This window comes from Alligator mississippiensis, chromosome 7 (assembly GCF_030867095.1).
Source record: "Alligator mississippiensis isolate rAllMis1 chromosome 7, rAllMis1, whole genome shotgun sequence".
In the NCBI taxonomy this organism is placed as follows: Eukaryota; Metazoa; Chordata; order Crocodylia; family Alligatoridae; genus Alligator; species Alligator mississippiensis.
This window is the reverse complement of record NC_081830.1, coordinates 36,417,872-36,431,714: the sequence shown is the minus strand read 5'-3', so window position 1 is coordinate 36,431,714 and position 13,843 is coordinate 36,417,872. Positions and strand designations below refer to the sequence as shown.

The following is a 13,843-nucleotide window of genomic DNA, read 5'->3' as shown; positions in this document are numbered from 1 at the left end:
CCCATCTCATCGTTAGAAGCAGATTTACCTCTGCCCAATAGACATCAACTGGGACACAGCCTTTCTTGGCAAGAAATGCTTAACCTGTCAGCACATCTCTACTACCACTACTGTCAACACCTCCATAAAGAAACCATCAGAATCTATGGTTCCTACACATGTCTTCGCCAAAGTTTGATATATCTGATCCAATGTACCAAGTGCTCTTATGGCAACTATGTGGGTGAAACTAAACAGCAACTATACACCAGAACGATAATGATTTTTTGACCACAAAAAAATATAAAGGACGGAGACGTACACATACCACTAGAAGCACATTTCTCACAGAAGAACCATTCCCTCCCACTATTCTCATGCTCACGGTTAATCTACCTAACACCTTTAAAAAGGTGAACTTTGGAACATAAATGGATACATAAATCTTGGACACAAAGAATCAAGGATAAAAATGGATATCAGTTTTAAGGCACACTATATTTTACCCAATTTCTGATTTTTTTTCCAGCACAGGAAAGGCGAGAATGACCCTCCTCTCTTTTAGAGGGCTTGATCTCCCAGGGATCAGCTTATTTTCTTCTGTTAATTGCGTACCTGCTACTCATGGGGATTTCTTTCACCCTCCTTCCTCTACTGTTTTTTCACTTATGCTGTGCCCGCCTCCCTCTGATGAAGAAAAGTTTTGCATTCAAAAGCTGCTTGTCTAACTTTATCCCAACTACATAGTTGGTCCAATAAAAGATCTCACCCAAAGAAATCCTTGCCTCTCATAATTTCTGCACCATCATGGCTACATCATCATTATTACACTACTGACATTCAATATAACATTTTATCTGCTTTATTTGAATTCCAAGTTATTTTCTTTGTTTGACTCCCATCTTTAGATGGCACCCTACTACAAACATTGTCCATATAAAACCTGCACAAGTTCTGTTGGAACTTGGTCCTGCCACATGTTTGAATTAAAGCTGAATAAAAACCAGCTATAGAGTTGTCACATATTTCCAAGCACTAACTTAATAGCTGTAATATGTAGCAGAGGCCTCAGGAAAATCACCTCACTGGTGTCCTTATAACAACAAAGGCTGATTACATTTCCAGGGAAGGAATGTTAATTCAGGTCTTTAACAGAGTTTTTACTCCATGATTGGGTCAAAGGAATAAATGGTAATCACCCCAATCTGTGGTTCTCTCAGCCCCAAGAAGATCAGTGCAGTACATTACCCCATGCAGGATGAATGCCACTGACTGCTCTGATCCAATACCAGCTACAAGAGCAGGCTGCTTGTGGGCTGGGCTCAGCTGGGGATGGCAGCAGCAGTGGTGGCAAACGGGTGGGTTTCTCCCTGTGCCCGGTCCCCCAGGAGCAGGTGCAGGAAGGGGAAATTCCTCCCACACCACCTCCACAGCTGCTATCCCCAGCTGAGCCTGGCCATTGTACAGCCTGGCTGGAGTGGGCAGGAATGGCTCAGGAGCTTTCCCTGCCCCTGGGCAAAGCAGCAGTAGGGTAAGGGGGGAAGGCAGGAGGAATAGAGAGGAGGGATTGTGTATGTCCTGAACCAGACATGACATGTGCCAGTGCGGTGCAGTTCTGGGTTGGAAACTGCATGCTCTAATCCAAAATATCTGAAGGAAGAATAAGGAACTGACTGACATCAGGAACTGCAAATGTGTGGTGGGCACATACTTAAATATCTTTAACTTAATTATCAGTGTGATGGGCTAGCTGGCAGTGATTTAGCCCAGGGGTTTTGAAGGGGCAAAAGATGATTGGAGGACTTGGGATTCCCTTTCCTCACCAATCAGGCCCCAGAGACTCACCCTCTGTGTCCCCTGATTGGCCCCTTGGGTCACCTGGAGGGGGATAAAAGGGGCAGCACAGCTGAGTGAGGGGAGACCAGTGAGGGACCACAAGGAAGGAGTTTCAAAGAGCTGGGCCAGCAGGGTGGGAGCAGTTGCCCCAGGAAGCACCTGAAGGAGTGGGACCTGCAGGCAGCAGTGGGACCCTCAGCAGCGCGGCGTGCGGCCGGCAGGAGAGGCTCCCGCTGGGCTCCAGGATCCCCTACAAGAGGCTGCGGCCAGCAGGAGAGGCTCCCCAGCTCCAGCAAGGATCTGAGCAGCGACCTGAGAGGTTCCCAGCTCTGCTTCCAGCTCCTCTAATAAGAGGCCAGGCAGCTCGTCATGAGGCCGGGGCTCAGCACTTGTGCACCTGCTTTGATCCCTTCAATTGGAGAGGGGGTACCTCTTGGAGTACCACCTGGGTTACATCAATATTTTATGTTAAAACTGTATTTGCACAAAGTAGAAGAAAATCACTCTAAATGGATAGATAAGATTACATATTCATTGCTTAAAGATGTGAGAAGTGCTTGTCCAAAAATCACTCATGCTGGCCAAAATTTCTGTCTGAGAAGACCATTCTGTATTAAATGAGAAAAGCCAATAAGGAAAATGGACCAAGTCGGCACATATTCAACACCATGTACTTAACATGCAGGCACAGGGGGCTGACAGGTGGGAGGATGGCACTTGAAAACCAAGCTCTGGGTTGGGTAGGGCCAGGGGAGTCCCCTGGTGGAGGACGTGTGTGGTTTGGGGTGACCCATTGTGGATTTTGCCCCATAATCCCAGCCTAATCTCAGTCCCTTATTATAATATTTGCTATATTATATTACAGTTTTATTAGTCTAATAAAAATGAGCATAAAAACACATTTTTGATGAAAATCTGACTCTTTAGCAATGAATTAGACATGCTAATTTAGCAGGCTTGTGTTTCAGAGCTTGGGTTGAGGCCCAGGCTTGAGATCCTGCTGTTTTGATTGGTGGAGCCCATCAGGAGGCAGCAAGAGAAATAAAGTTGCACCCCTTTCCTGAGGGGAGGGGGAGAACAGCTCTCCTGGACCTGATTGAAGACTGCAAACTGTCAGGTCTGGACGACCGAGCTGTGCGGGCAGCACGAGGGAGATGCTTCAGGGACAGAGAAGAGTGGGGTTAGAAGAGCTGAGAAGAGCTGCACAGCAGTAGCCCAGGAAGGCTCCCTGAAGACTTCTATCAGTGGGGAGTGATGGATGGCTCCAGCGGTTAGGCTCTTGGTGCACAGCACAGTGCACAGCGTTCAGGCCCTGGGAGCTGCGTTAGGCGGCTCGGGTCTGCAACCTCTGGCATGTGGCCAGAGACATGGAGCACAGGCTGGTGCATGGAGCAGGATCTTTGGAGCCCCTTGAGCAGCTCAGGTCCACAACCCCCAGCACGAGGCTGGGAGCTCAGTGCAGGAGGCGCTGCACAGAGGGTGAGAGACCCTGGGAGCCGCTCGAGGTGGCTTGGGACAGCAGCTCAGGGCAGACGACACTGCCCAGAAGGTCCGGGATCAGACCAAGCCCGGTGCTGCACAAGGCTGTCTGGTCCTCCAACCCCTAGCACAAGGCCAAGTGCCCAGTACACGCAGTGGTGCATGTGGCCCTAAGTCAGGCTGGTGGCAGCAGAGTCAGATGAACAGAGCTTGACCTGGAGAATGGGAGGCAACCCTCTGGGACTGGAGTAGTAAGTTACCCCGGAGAGAGGGTCCCAAGAGGGGAAGGACCCCCCAGGGTTGGGGCCGCTCCTGGGTGATAGTGGGGAGCTTAGGAGTCTTTGGGGTCTTCCTCTCCTTTTTCTTTCCCCCCACCTCCTTTCCTGTAATGGTGCCTTGGGAGTGGGGCCCCTGCCCTGGAGGACACCCAGATAATCTAAGGATTGTTGGTTATATTTGTAGACTGTGCCTTACGGTTTATGTGAATAAGTTGAAGCAATAGCTTGTATATTAATAGTTATAAGGTTGCCTGATCAATATCCTTTGTTCTAGGTTGTTCTATTGTTCATCTGTATTTTTAAATAATAATTGGTTGTGTGTACTTATACATATAAGGTTTATTGTTTTGTAAATGTGTGTGTATATATATATGTAGATATATATATGTGTGTGTGTATATATGTAGATATATATGTGTGTGCATATATGTATATATGTATGCGTATGTGTATATGTGTATATGTGTGTATATATGTATATGTATATATGTGTATATATGTATGCGTGTATGTATATGTGTGCATATACATATATATGTGTGTGTGTATGTATGTTTGTGTGTATAATTTATGTCCTTACCCTTTAATAGTTTTGTTGTAATAATAAATGCATATATAGTTAAGTAATTGATTAACTGGGCCTGACTCTATAGGGAATGGAGGTGGCTGCTGGGCTGTTGTGTCCCTCCGCAGCACACTACCTTGCCAATAATTCCCTCAATTGGAGAGGGGAGTACAAAGCCATGTACACCCGGGCTACACTAATAGCCTCTAATTTTGTAAACAGTAACTTTGAAAAGGAACCAGGAATCAAGAACCCTTCAGCCTCATTCCTTTCTTCCCAGCTTAAGCAGCAAACTTAAAGCCAAACCCAAATGCAATCAAATGCAGCTGTGGTGCCTTTCGCTAAGCTTTCCCTAAGCTTTTGCTCTGCTCTGCTGGCTTCTCCCACCTTGGGTCTTCCTGGGCCTGGTCACAGCTCCCACTCACCTGTGTCCCTTCCTCACTCAGCACAGATGCACATTTCTCACTCTCAGTAACAGAGCAGGGTCCCCTGTTAAGAGCCTGGCTGCCGCTTCTCCCCAAGAGAAGTCTGTTTCAAGGCTTCCCACCCAGTACACACTTTCCAGCCCTCTCCTCTGATCCCTGACCCTCCCACTTAGGGTGGTCATTCATCCGGTTTTATAGAGGACAGTCCAGTTTTCTGGTCTTCTGTTGGACGCCTTTATGTCTTCTGTTTTTCAGTGCTTGGTGGCAAAGCACTCCCCCCCCCTCCCCCCCTCCCGGCCACTGCCTTGGCTGCTTGTGGGAGCTCCCTGCTCTGCCCGCCCTGGCTGCCGACACCACTGCGGCTACCTGTGGGAGCTCCCTACTTGCCGCTGCCATGCCCCTGCCGCCTGCGGGAGCTTGCTGTGCGCCCCCAGCCTTGGGAGGACCTGTCCTCTATTCTTAAGGTACCTTGATGGCCGCTCGACTTCCACTCCTCTCTTGAACACTGGGCTGCCACCATTTCCTTTTCTGGTGCCCCACCCCTGCCCCTTCACCTCCCAGTTCTAGGCACCCCACCCCTCCCAATGGCAGGTTTGAGCCCCCAAGACTGAAAAAAAGCCAGATTTCAGCCCCTCCCCTCCCCACACTGTCAGCCAAACAAGACGGTTTGAGAAAGTCCAACCCCCGCAGGAGACCCCTAGACCTGTGGGGTGGAAGAGAAGATAAGCCAGTTTCAAGCCCCCCCCATGATCAGAAGCAACAGGGTCGGGGGTCCCCAGCTTATTGCACTGAGTGCAGCATGTACGATTACCTGCCCCAGGGACAGGTTTCATGTGTGCAATTGGTGCAGGGAACTCCTGGTGCTGCGAGAATGAATATATCCCCTTGTGGCTAGGCTGGTAGAACCGGAGCCGCTAAGGGAGGCAGCGAGGTTCATAGATGAGGCTTTTAGGGGTGTTGTAGAGCAGTCCCACCTTCATTGTAGCAGCTCCCATGCTGCTGAGGGGACTGAGAGCCATGGGGATGGAGGGCATCAAGCAGGGACGGAGGGAAACTATCCTTTAGATGGGACCCACCTTCCAGCTGATGGTACAGTGTCTTCTGGCACATAGGATACTCCTCCAAGGGAGGGAACCCCACAGGACAGAAGGGGCAGGTGGTGGTAGCGGGAGATTTGATTATCAGGCATATAGATAGCTGGGTTTGTGACATCCGAGAGGACCACATGGTGACTTACCTACCGGGTGCAAAGGTAGTGGACCTCACAGGCTGTGTACATAAGGTGCTAAGGAGGGTTGGGGAGAAGCTGGTGGGTCAAGGTCTATGTGGGTATCAAGGATATGGGTAAGGAGCGCAGCTACATTTATGCTGGAAGCTAAATCTTGCTTGCTAGGTAGAAGGCTTATCCTGGTAACATGTCCTTTTGCTGTTGCACGCAGCGCAGCCAGCCCTTCGTTGCTTCCACAGACATGAGAAAGCCAAGCCTGAGCTTCCCTGAGCACACCCAAGCTTCCAGCTCCCTGTGTACCATTAGATCCGGTGGGTGCTGTCTGTGAGCTGGGGCTGCACCTGCGCAGCTAGCACCCTGCCCGGGTGGCAGCTCATGCTCTGCTGAGAAAAAAAAAAGGAAGTGGCAAGGGGGCTACACGACTCACGGGCAGCTTACCCCCCTGCTGTGGGAGACAAAGGCAGGCTCAGGGAGACAAAAAGGATCAGGCCCCCTGTCACTTTTTTGTTTTTCCCCAGTGGAGCCTGCCCATGTGTGCTGACACCCGGCTGTGCAGCCCCTGAGCTGTGGGGTTCGGGGCTGGTGTTTCTCTTTGTGGTGGTGGTGCCAGGACTGCCTGGGCAGGATGCTAGCAAGCGGTGCCACACAGGGAGTGGTGCTGCCACAGAGGGAAGCACAGGAGTCCCCTGCCGCTCAGGGATTGCTGGCAGCTCACCCCCATGACTGCGGGAGCCGTGGGCAGGCTACAGGAAAAAAAAGGATTGGGCCCCTCACTGTTTTTTTGTTCTTTTTCCTTTGGCAGAGCCTGCCTGCTCCACGGCAGAGGTAGTGGGGGGCGTGAGCTGATGGGGCCAGTACTTCCACCATGATGATGGAGGTCCCTAAATTGAAATGGTGGGTTTTTAATCGGCACAATTAAAAGCCCACTGATTAAAAACCCACTGTTTCAATGTAGGGAGAACTAAACCCCTGGCAGGTGTACATGTGGCCTGGGCGATCAGGGTGGAAAAGCGGTGCTAATGGATGACAGGGCCATTGCTGAGAAACTCAATGAGTTCTTTGCATTTGCCTTCCCTGGGAGGATATTCGGGAGATTCCCTCACCAGATCCACTCCTCTCTAGGGAGTGGAGCTGACCCTAACTGAGGTTTCGATAGATTATGTTGTAGAGGACATTGATAAATGAAACAGTAGCAAATCACCAGCACCTGATGGCATTTACCCCAGGGCCCTAAAAAGGTGAGAGTGGAAATTGCTGAGCTACTAACTAGCATACAACTTATTATTACAAACAGCCTTGGTACCAGAGGACTGGAGGGCCGTCAACGTGATTCCCATATTTAAAAAAGGCTCCACAGGGGATGCAGGAAACTACAGGACAGTCAGCTTAACTTCAGTACTGGGCAAACAGAGAGAAACAATCATCCAAAAAAGAACCATTTGGCTCTGCCCGAGGGAAACCGCACCTCGCCGGCCTATTGGAGTGCTTGGAAGGTGTCATTAAGCAGGGGGATCAGGGTGGTCCGCTTGCCACTGGCTGCCTGGACTTCCACAAAGCCTCTGATAAGGTCCCTGACTTGGGGTTCATCACTGAGCGAGGCAGTCAGGGGAGCACCGGCAATGTCCACTTGCGGTTCAGAAGCTGGCTTCAGGGCCCAAAGCAAAGAAGGAGCAGAAATGGTTCTTTTTCAGGATGGAAAGAAGCGAGCAGCAGGGTCCCCCAGGGGGAGCAGGGCCGTGCTCTTTAGCACAGGCAAAAGTGATCTGGAAAGGGGGCAAGTAGCGAGCTGGTCACACGTGCTGCTGACAGAAAGTTGCGTGCCATGGTCATGACCAAGGCAGACTGGGGGCACTTGGGCAAGCATGAACCAAAAAAAAAGACTGGCCAGGCTGTGCACAACAGCAAAAGCCTACAGCACCCAGTATTCCCGGGCAGTCTCCCATCCAGGTACTAACCGGGCCTGACCTTGTTTACCTTTGGAGATCAGGCATGCTGAGGGTGGTACAGCCATAGGCACCAGCCCTGCCTCGCCCGGCCCTTTTCAGGCCAGTGTACACCCCGCTCCCACCCCGCACGCCTGCTCCCGGCCCGCCCCACCTCCCCGCGCGCGCACACAGCCTGCCCCTCCCCTCACACGTGCGCCCAACACCAACCCGCGTGCACCCATGGCCCACCGCCCCTGCTTGCCCCGGGCGCACGCCGCCCACCCCCGGCCCGCCTCCCCCAACTCCAGCCTGCTGCCGGCCTCCCGCCTCCCTGCTCCAGCACCCCACCCCCGACCCGGGCCCCACCTCTCCCCTCCTGGCCCCGCACACAGCCTGCCCCGCCACCGCACCCAATCCTAAACCGCGACCAGGAAAAGACAATCCCCAGCCACGCTCCACCAACACCCGCACGGAAACGGCGGGCCCAGGCACTGGCTACACGCAAGCTTCCCCCCAACGTCTCGCAGTCCAGCGCAAGCCCAACACCTGCCAGGGACTCACCGGGGCCTTCGCATCCACAGCCCGGCCTGGGGGGCGCTCAAGGAGGCCAGGGCCGCCGCCCAGAGCCTCCAGGCATTCCTTGCGCCCGCCTGCCCCGGGCAAGATCTCAGGGGCGTTCCCTCCCCACGCCCACTCCTCTCCAGGGACAAGGCAGCGGGGCTGACCCCAACCCAGGCCGCAGCACCTCAGGCGGGAGCGGAAACTGACAAACTCCACCGGGGCCGACCACCGGCACCTGCTGGCGTTCGGCCCCGGGCCCTGGAGCAGCTCCAAGCGGAAACGGCCGCGCTCCTAACCGCAGCATGCAAGCCCCCGCCGAAAACCGCCCGGGTCCCCGAGCCCTGGTGGGCTGCCAGCACCCAAGGACAGGCTCCAGAGGGGATGCAGGGCACCACGGGCCAGGCGGCCTATCTTCTGCTCCCGGCAAACCGGGAGAAACAGGCGTCCAATACAGAACCGTAGAATTCATCGGGCGACGCAGGAGCCTGAGCAAGGCGCACCTACGGCCCCACACGGTAAAGGGCAATTGTGATGTGCTTGTGCCTGCACGCTGCCGCCTCGGCACCCCCAGCCCGCCCAGAGCCAGCACCAGGCCCGCCCCCACAGGCTGGGGGCGCAGCACTCCCTCAAGCTCCCCCGCCCGCTCCACTCCACACAGGCCCACGCGCCTCGGGCAAGGGCGCTCCAGGGCTAGGGCAGGGAGCCCAGAGCACACGCGCCTGCCTGCCTGGCAGTGCCCAGCCCAGGAGGCCAGAGGCACCGGGCACCCCGGGCCCCCGGCCAGGGACCAAGAAAGAAGGGCTGGCCAGGCTGTGCGCAACAGCAAAAGTCTACAGCACCCGGTATTCCCAGGCGGTCTCCCAGCCAGGTACTAACCGGGCCCAACCCTGCCTAGCTTCCGAGATCAGACAAAATCGGGCGTGTTCAGGGTGGTATGGCCGTAGGCGCCAGCCCTGCCTCGCCCGGCCCTTTTCAGGCCGAGTACGCCCCGCTCCCACCCCGCACGCCTGCTCCCGGCCCGCCCCACCTCCCCGCGCGCGCCCGCCCAACACCAAGACGCGTGCCAGCCGCTAGGGCGCGGCGCAGGCAGCCCGAGCCTTTCCGCAGCCGGAAGGCGGAAGTAAGGTTCTGGTCCCAGCCGGAAGTGGCGCTGGTCTCTCCAGTGCGGGTCCATTGAGCAGTGAGGCCCCCACTGGCCCTTGAGGGGAGTAGAAGGGGACTGAGCCGCGTCCCGGCTCGGTGCCCGTGGACGCCTGTGTCCCTTGCGGAGCGGCGCTGCCTGGCGCCTTGGGGCCCCCGTTGCCGGGCGGAGCGCGGCCGCGCCCTGCCATTGCCCCCGGCCCTGCAGCGCGATGGCGACGCCCGGGGGGCTGGTGTCCAACCGGGGCCGGCGCTTCAAGTGGGCCATCGAGCTGAGCGGGCCGGGCAGCGGGAGCAGGTGAGGGCCCCCACCCCCCGGGCCGCCCGCCCCGCTCCCTGCGGCGGCTCCGCTCCCTCTGCGGCTCTCGTCCCGCCGCGGGGCTTCCGCTGGGCGTCGGGTGCTGCCCCCGCTCCGGGGCCGGGCCGCTACGTGCGGGGTCACAAGCGGCGGTGGCAGGACTGGGGCCTTGGCGGCCAGGCCGGGGGGAGCTCCAGGAAGCAGCCGCTACTGCTGCCGCCCCCCGGGGAGCTGTAGAGCAGCCCTTCCCCCGAAGTGGCCGGCTGCGCAAGACCAATTGAAAACGATAAGGACCGCCAGCGAATTTCTGTCATAGGAAGTAACTATAATAAATCTGCTGACGCTACCGCTGGTGGTGCGCACACCGCAGGCTGGGAACTGCTGCTGCAGAGCGCGGTGGGGCGCGGGTTGCTGCGTGGTAATACAGCGCAGCCTTTGCTTGCATCCGCTTGGCCAAAGCTTGGGTGAGAGGAGGTGGCACAGGAAGGGATAGGCCAGAGGATGTCCCAAGGCCTGAGCCAATTTAGAAATTTCAAGGAAGATGGAATAGAAAAAAACCCAACAACTTGGTTCAAGGTCTCACTTAAAGCATGTTCAGGAGTTAGAGCTTGTCTAAAATTAGCTTTGTCTATCATATAGAGCAGATAGGAATAGGTGTATGAATATTCATTAGCATAACACCAGTTAGGAACACTTATATGTATAAGATGAAACCAGATTTTGTTCTGTACAGCTTGGCTAAACCATGGAAAAAGCTTCCTAAATAAGGTTGGTTGTTTTTTTTTTTTTTTAATTATTTATATTAATTAAAATTACTGCTGCCCCCCCCCCCCCCCCCCTTTCTCTTATTTAGGAAGCTTTTTCATGGTTTGACTGAGCTGTAGAGTGGAAAATCTGGGTTCATCTCAGAATCTCTGTTCTTGCTTGAACAGCCCATCTGCAGGTGAACTAAGAGAAGATCTCCGTTAGGACTCTAGAGGCGTTTTGAGACTTTAGGACTTAAAGAAATTCATTTTAAAATTCTCTCAAGTGTTAACAAGATAGTTATTTCTTTAGATGAACATGCATTTTATAAAACCTTAATCATTTGTTTAATATGACTTAGTTGTACAGTTTAGTCATTTATGTACTTTCAGTATTTCACCATCACATTCATGATTACAGTTTGTATTTATGTGAGTAAATATTTAGGTTTGAAGATCCAGTCCTGCTAACATTTTTGTTGTGCTCAGAATGTATTTCTTTTGGCTGGTGGAGGTCAACAGATCCCAGATACAAACCACCACCACAGCCAGGATATAGAGTAAGGGCCACCCCTGCCCTTGTACTTTGCAGGGGGGGGGTTGGGCTTCAAAGATTAAGGCAAAGGTAGAGGTAGGTAGGGGTATTTCCCTTCTTACATGGGGGGAAAAGGAGGGTCTTGCTCCACCCACATCTGTATAAGGTGCCACTAATTCAGAAATTATGGAGGGATTTCTTAAGTCTAAAAAAAGGTTGAGAACCACTGTTGTAGGCTTATCTGTTTTCTCTCTCTCTGCTTCCTAGGGGCCGTAGTGACCGGGGCAGCAGCCAAGGTGACTCCCTTTACCCTGTGGGCTACTCAGACAAGCAGGTTCCTGACACCAGTGTCCAGGAGACTGACCGCATCCTGGTGGAGAAGGTACCAAGGGCTCGGGTTGAAGCAAGATCCCATGCTGGCAGATGAGTTTGCAGGCTACCTGGGCTTAAGGTTGAGAGTGAAATCCTGGAGTAGGGGGTGGAAATCTCTGCAAGATGCTGGGGTCCTCTTGGTAGGGGAAAGAGAGGCAAGACTTATATCTTCTCTTTATGTGGAGGGAAGTGTTTGGGATCAAGGGACTTTTGGCGGGGGGCAACTATGGGGAGCATCCCAAGAACAGCTGGGTTCTTTTTGCAGGTGTTAGGAGGGCATCAGGCCCCGGAGAGCTAGGCTCTGAGCATGGCATCACAAAGAACTTCCCCAGGATGCCTGGGGTCAGGATCACAACTCCTGGCTTCTCTTGTGGGTCAGAGATCTCAAGGTGGGAAACTGCTTACAGAATCTGGGCTGCATTGGTAGAAGTGATTATTCCCTTCTCTTCAGCACTGGTGAGGCCACATCTGGAGTACTGTGTTCAGTTTTGGTCCCCCCACTACAGAGAGGATGTGGACAAACTGGAGAGAGTCCAGCAGAGGGCAACAAAATGGCTTTGGGAGCTGGGGGACATGACTTATGAGGAGAGACTGAGGGAACTGGGCTCATTCAGTCTGGAAAAGAGAAGATTGAGAGGATTTAATAGCAGCCTTCAAGTACCTGAAGGGGGTTTCCAAATAGGATGGGGCTGTTCTCAGTGGTGGCAGATGACAGAACAAGGAGCAATGGTCTCAAATTGCAGCAAGGGACGTTTAGCTTAGATATTAGGAAGAATGTTCTCACTAGGAGGATAGTAAAACCACTGGAACAGGTTACCCAGCGAGGTGGTGGAAGCTCCATCCTTGGAGGTTTTTAAAATCTGGCTAGACAAAGCTTTGGCTGGGATGATCTAGCTGGGGATGGTCCTGCTTTGAGCAGGGGGTTGGACCAGACGTGACCTCCTGAGGTCCCTTCCAACTCTCACTTTCTGATTCTATCCATGTTCTCTCCTCAGCGCTGCTGGGATATTGCCCTGGGGCCACTGAAGCAGATCCCCATGAACTTATTCATCATGTACATGGCTGGGAATACTATTTCCATCTTCCCCACCATGATGGTGTGTATGATGGCCTGGCGCCCTCTTCAGGCCCTCATGGCTATATCTGCCAGTAAGTATCTCCAGTAATGCCAACTCTCATGAAATTATTGCGAGTTGCGATTTCTAAGTAAAATTAAGTCTGACTCATGATCTTGTGCGAGAACTCTCAAATCTTAGGAGTTTTTTTTCTTCTGGCCTCAAGCAGGCTGGAACCGGCCACATGGTCTCTGGAAGCCTGGGTGGGGCCCAGCTGTGTAAGGGTGCAGGGAGTCCTGCCAGGGGAGCAGGACTGAGCTCAAGGCCATAATGGGCAGGGGAACTGCTCAGGGTGCATGTGCAAGGGAGGATTAGAAAGAAGCATCTCATAATTTACATACCAAATCTCTTAAGAGTTTGTCTTTTGATTTTTTTGATACAGTGGGGTTGGCAACACTGTATCTCCCACAGTCTTGTTAATATTTAGTCTTCTACAGCCTCCCCCACTCCATCCACAAACCACGACCATTTCTGCTGCTAAGTAACAACCAGCCCTGTCCCCTGCCTAGTCCCCTCCTCTCCCACCCTCCTCCAGTTCCAGGACCAACCTCATCTCCTGCAGCCTTAGCACCTTTCCATATTTGAGGTTGTAGTGTGGGAAGGACACCCAATATCTGGAGGTCTCCACGTCTGATCATCTTTTTCTCCTTCCCTCAGCTTTCAAGCTGCTGGAAAGCTCCAGCCAGAAGTTCCTACAGGGGCTGGTTTATCTGATTGGCAACCTATTAGGACTGGCACTGGCTGTCTACAAGTGCCAGTCAATGGGGCTGCTGCCTACCCATGCCTCTGACTGGTTGGCTTTCATTGAACCTCCTGAGGTGAGTCGGTATAGACTGGCATTAGAGGAAAGAGAGGGGGAGGGTTTGGCTCTGGGAAGTCAGAGGACAAAGGTTGGGGGGATGATAGAGTTGTGCTAGTTTGATCTTTTCTCTCATTGCAGCGAATGGAGTACACAGGTGGTGGGCTACTTTTGTGACTACTCTTCCCAGGGATACCAGGGCTTGGGCCCCCATCAACTCCAAGCTGGATGTTGTACTGCTAAAGTATGCTGTGGGGGAAGCAAGACAAGCCCTGGTATCTTCCTTTCTCTGCTGTGTAGGGACTAATAAAGCTGCTGTGTATATGAGGCAAAGTCCAGTGTCTGCTGTCTGAGAAGGAAGAGGGTATGGTACACCACAGCTCAGCCTCTCCAGCAGGGAGACAGGCACTGTACTGTCAGCAACAGTGTCTTTCCTGTACTGCTAGATCTCATGTTAGCCAGGCCCTGTGCAGTTCTATGTTAAAGTGCTGTCAGCATGAGGAAGTAGTAGGAGAAGCACTACTCCCTGGAGTGGTAGGGAGGGGATATCATTGTTAAACACACA

The 13,843-nt window shown here is 53.2% G+C and overlaps 1 protein-coding gene and 1 non-coding gene across 3 annotated transcripts; one reads left to right on the top strand and one right to left on the bottom strand.

The window, feature by feature from the left end:
- Positions 1 to 9,103: 9,103 nt before the first annotated feature.
- On the bottom strand, positions 9,104 to 9,222 carry LOC132251982 (5S ribosomal RNA). The gene has a single exon (XR_009463727.1). It is a non-coding gene; the product is annotated as a 5S ribosomal RNA (ribosomal RNA).
- Positions 9,223 to 9,413: 191 nt separating this feature from the next.
- Positions 9,414 to 13,605, top strand: EMC4 (ER membrane protein complex subunit 4). Of its 2 annotated transcripts, XM_006258016.3 has the most exons (5): positions 9,414 to 9,714; positions 11,260 to 11,374; positions 12,360 to 12,513; positions 13,137 to 13,297; positions 13,420 to 13,605. In XM_006258016.3, exons 1-5 carry the CDS (start codon positions 9,629 to 9,631, stop codon positions 13,453 to 13,455), a joined length of 552 nt encoding a protein of 183 aa, XP_006258078.1. In that variant the 5' UTR covers positions 9,414 to 9,628; the 3' UTR covers positions 13,456 to 13,605. The 2 variants fall into 2 exon arrangements, with proteins under 2 accessions (XP_006258078.1, XP_059586790.1); XM_059730807.1 differs by lacking the exon at positions 9,414 to 9,714 and having other exon boundaries at positions 11,263 to 11,288.
- Positions 13,606 to 13,843: the final 238 nt, after the last annotated feature.

Bases quoted from the DNA above. Each gene is read 5' to 3' on its own strand.
- EMC4 (XM_006258016.3), top strand. From the start codon at position 9,629: ATGGCGACGCCCGGGGGGCTGGTGTCCAACCGGGGCCGGCGCTTCAAG. The intron at 12,514-13,136 runs GTAAGTATCTCC...TCCTTCCCTCAG, and splicing joins CCTCATGGCTATATCTGCCA to CTTTCAAGCTGCTGGAAAGC. The intron at 13,298-13,419 runs GTGAGTCGGTAT...CTCTCATTGCAG, and splicing joins CTTTCATTGAACCTCCTGAG to CGAATGGAGTACACAGGTGG.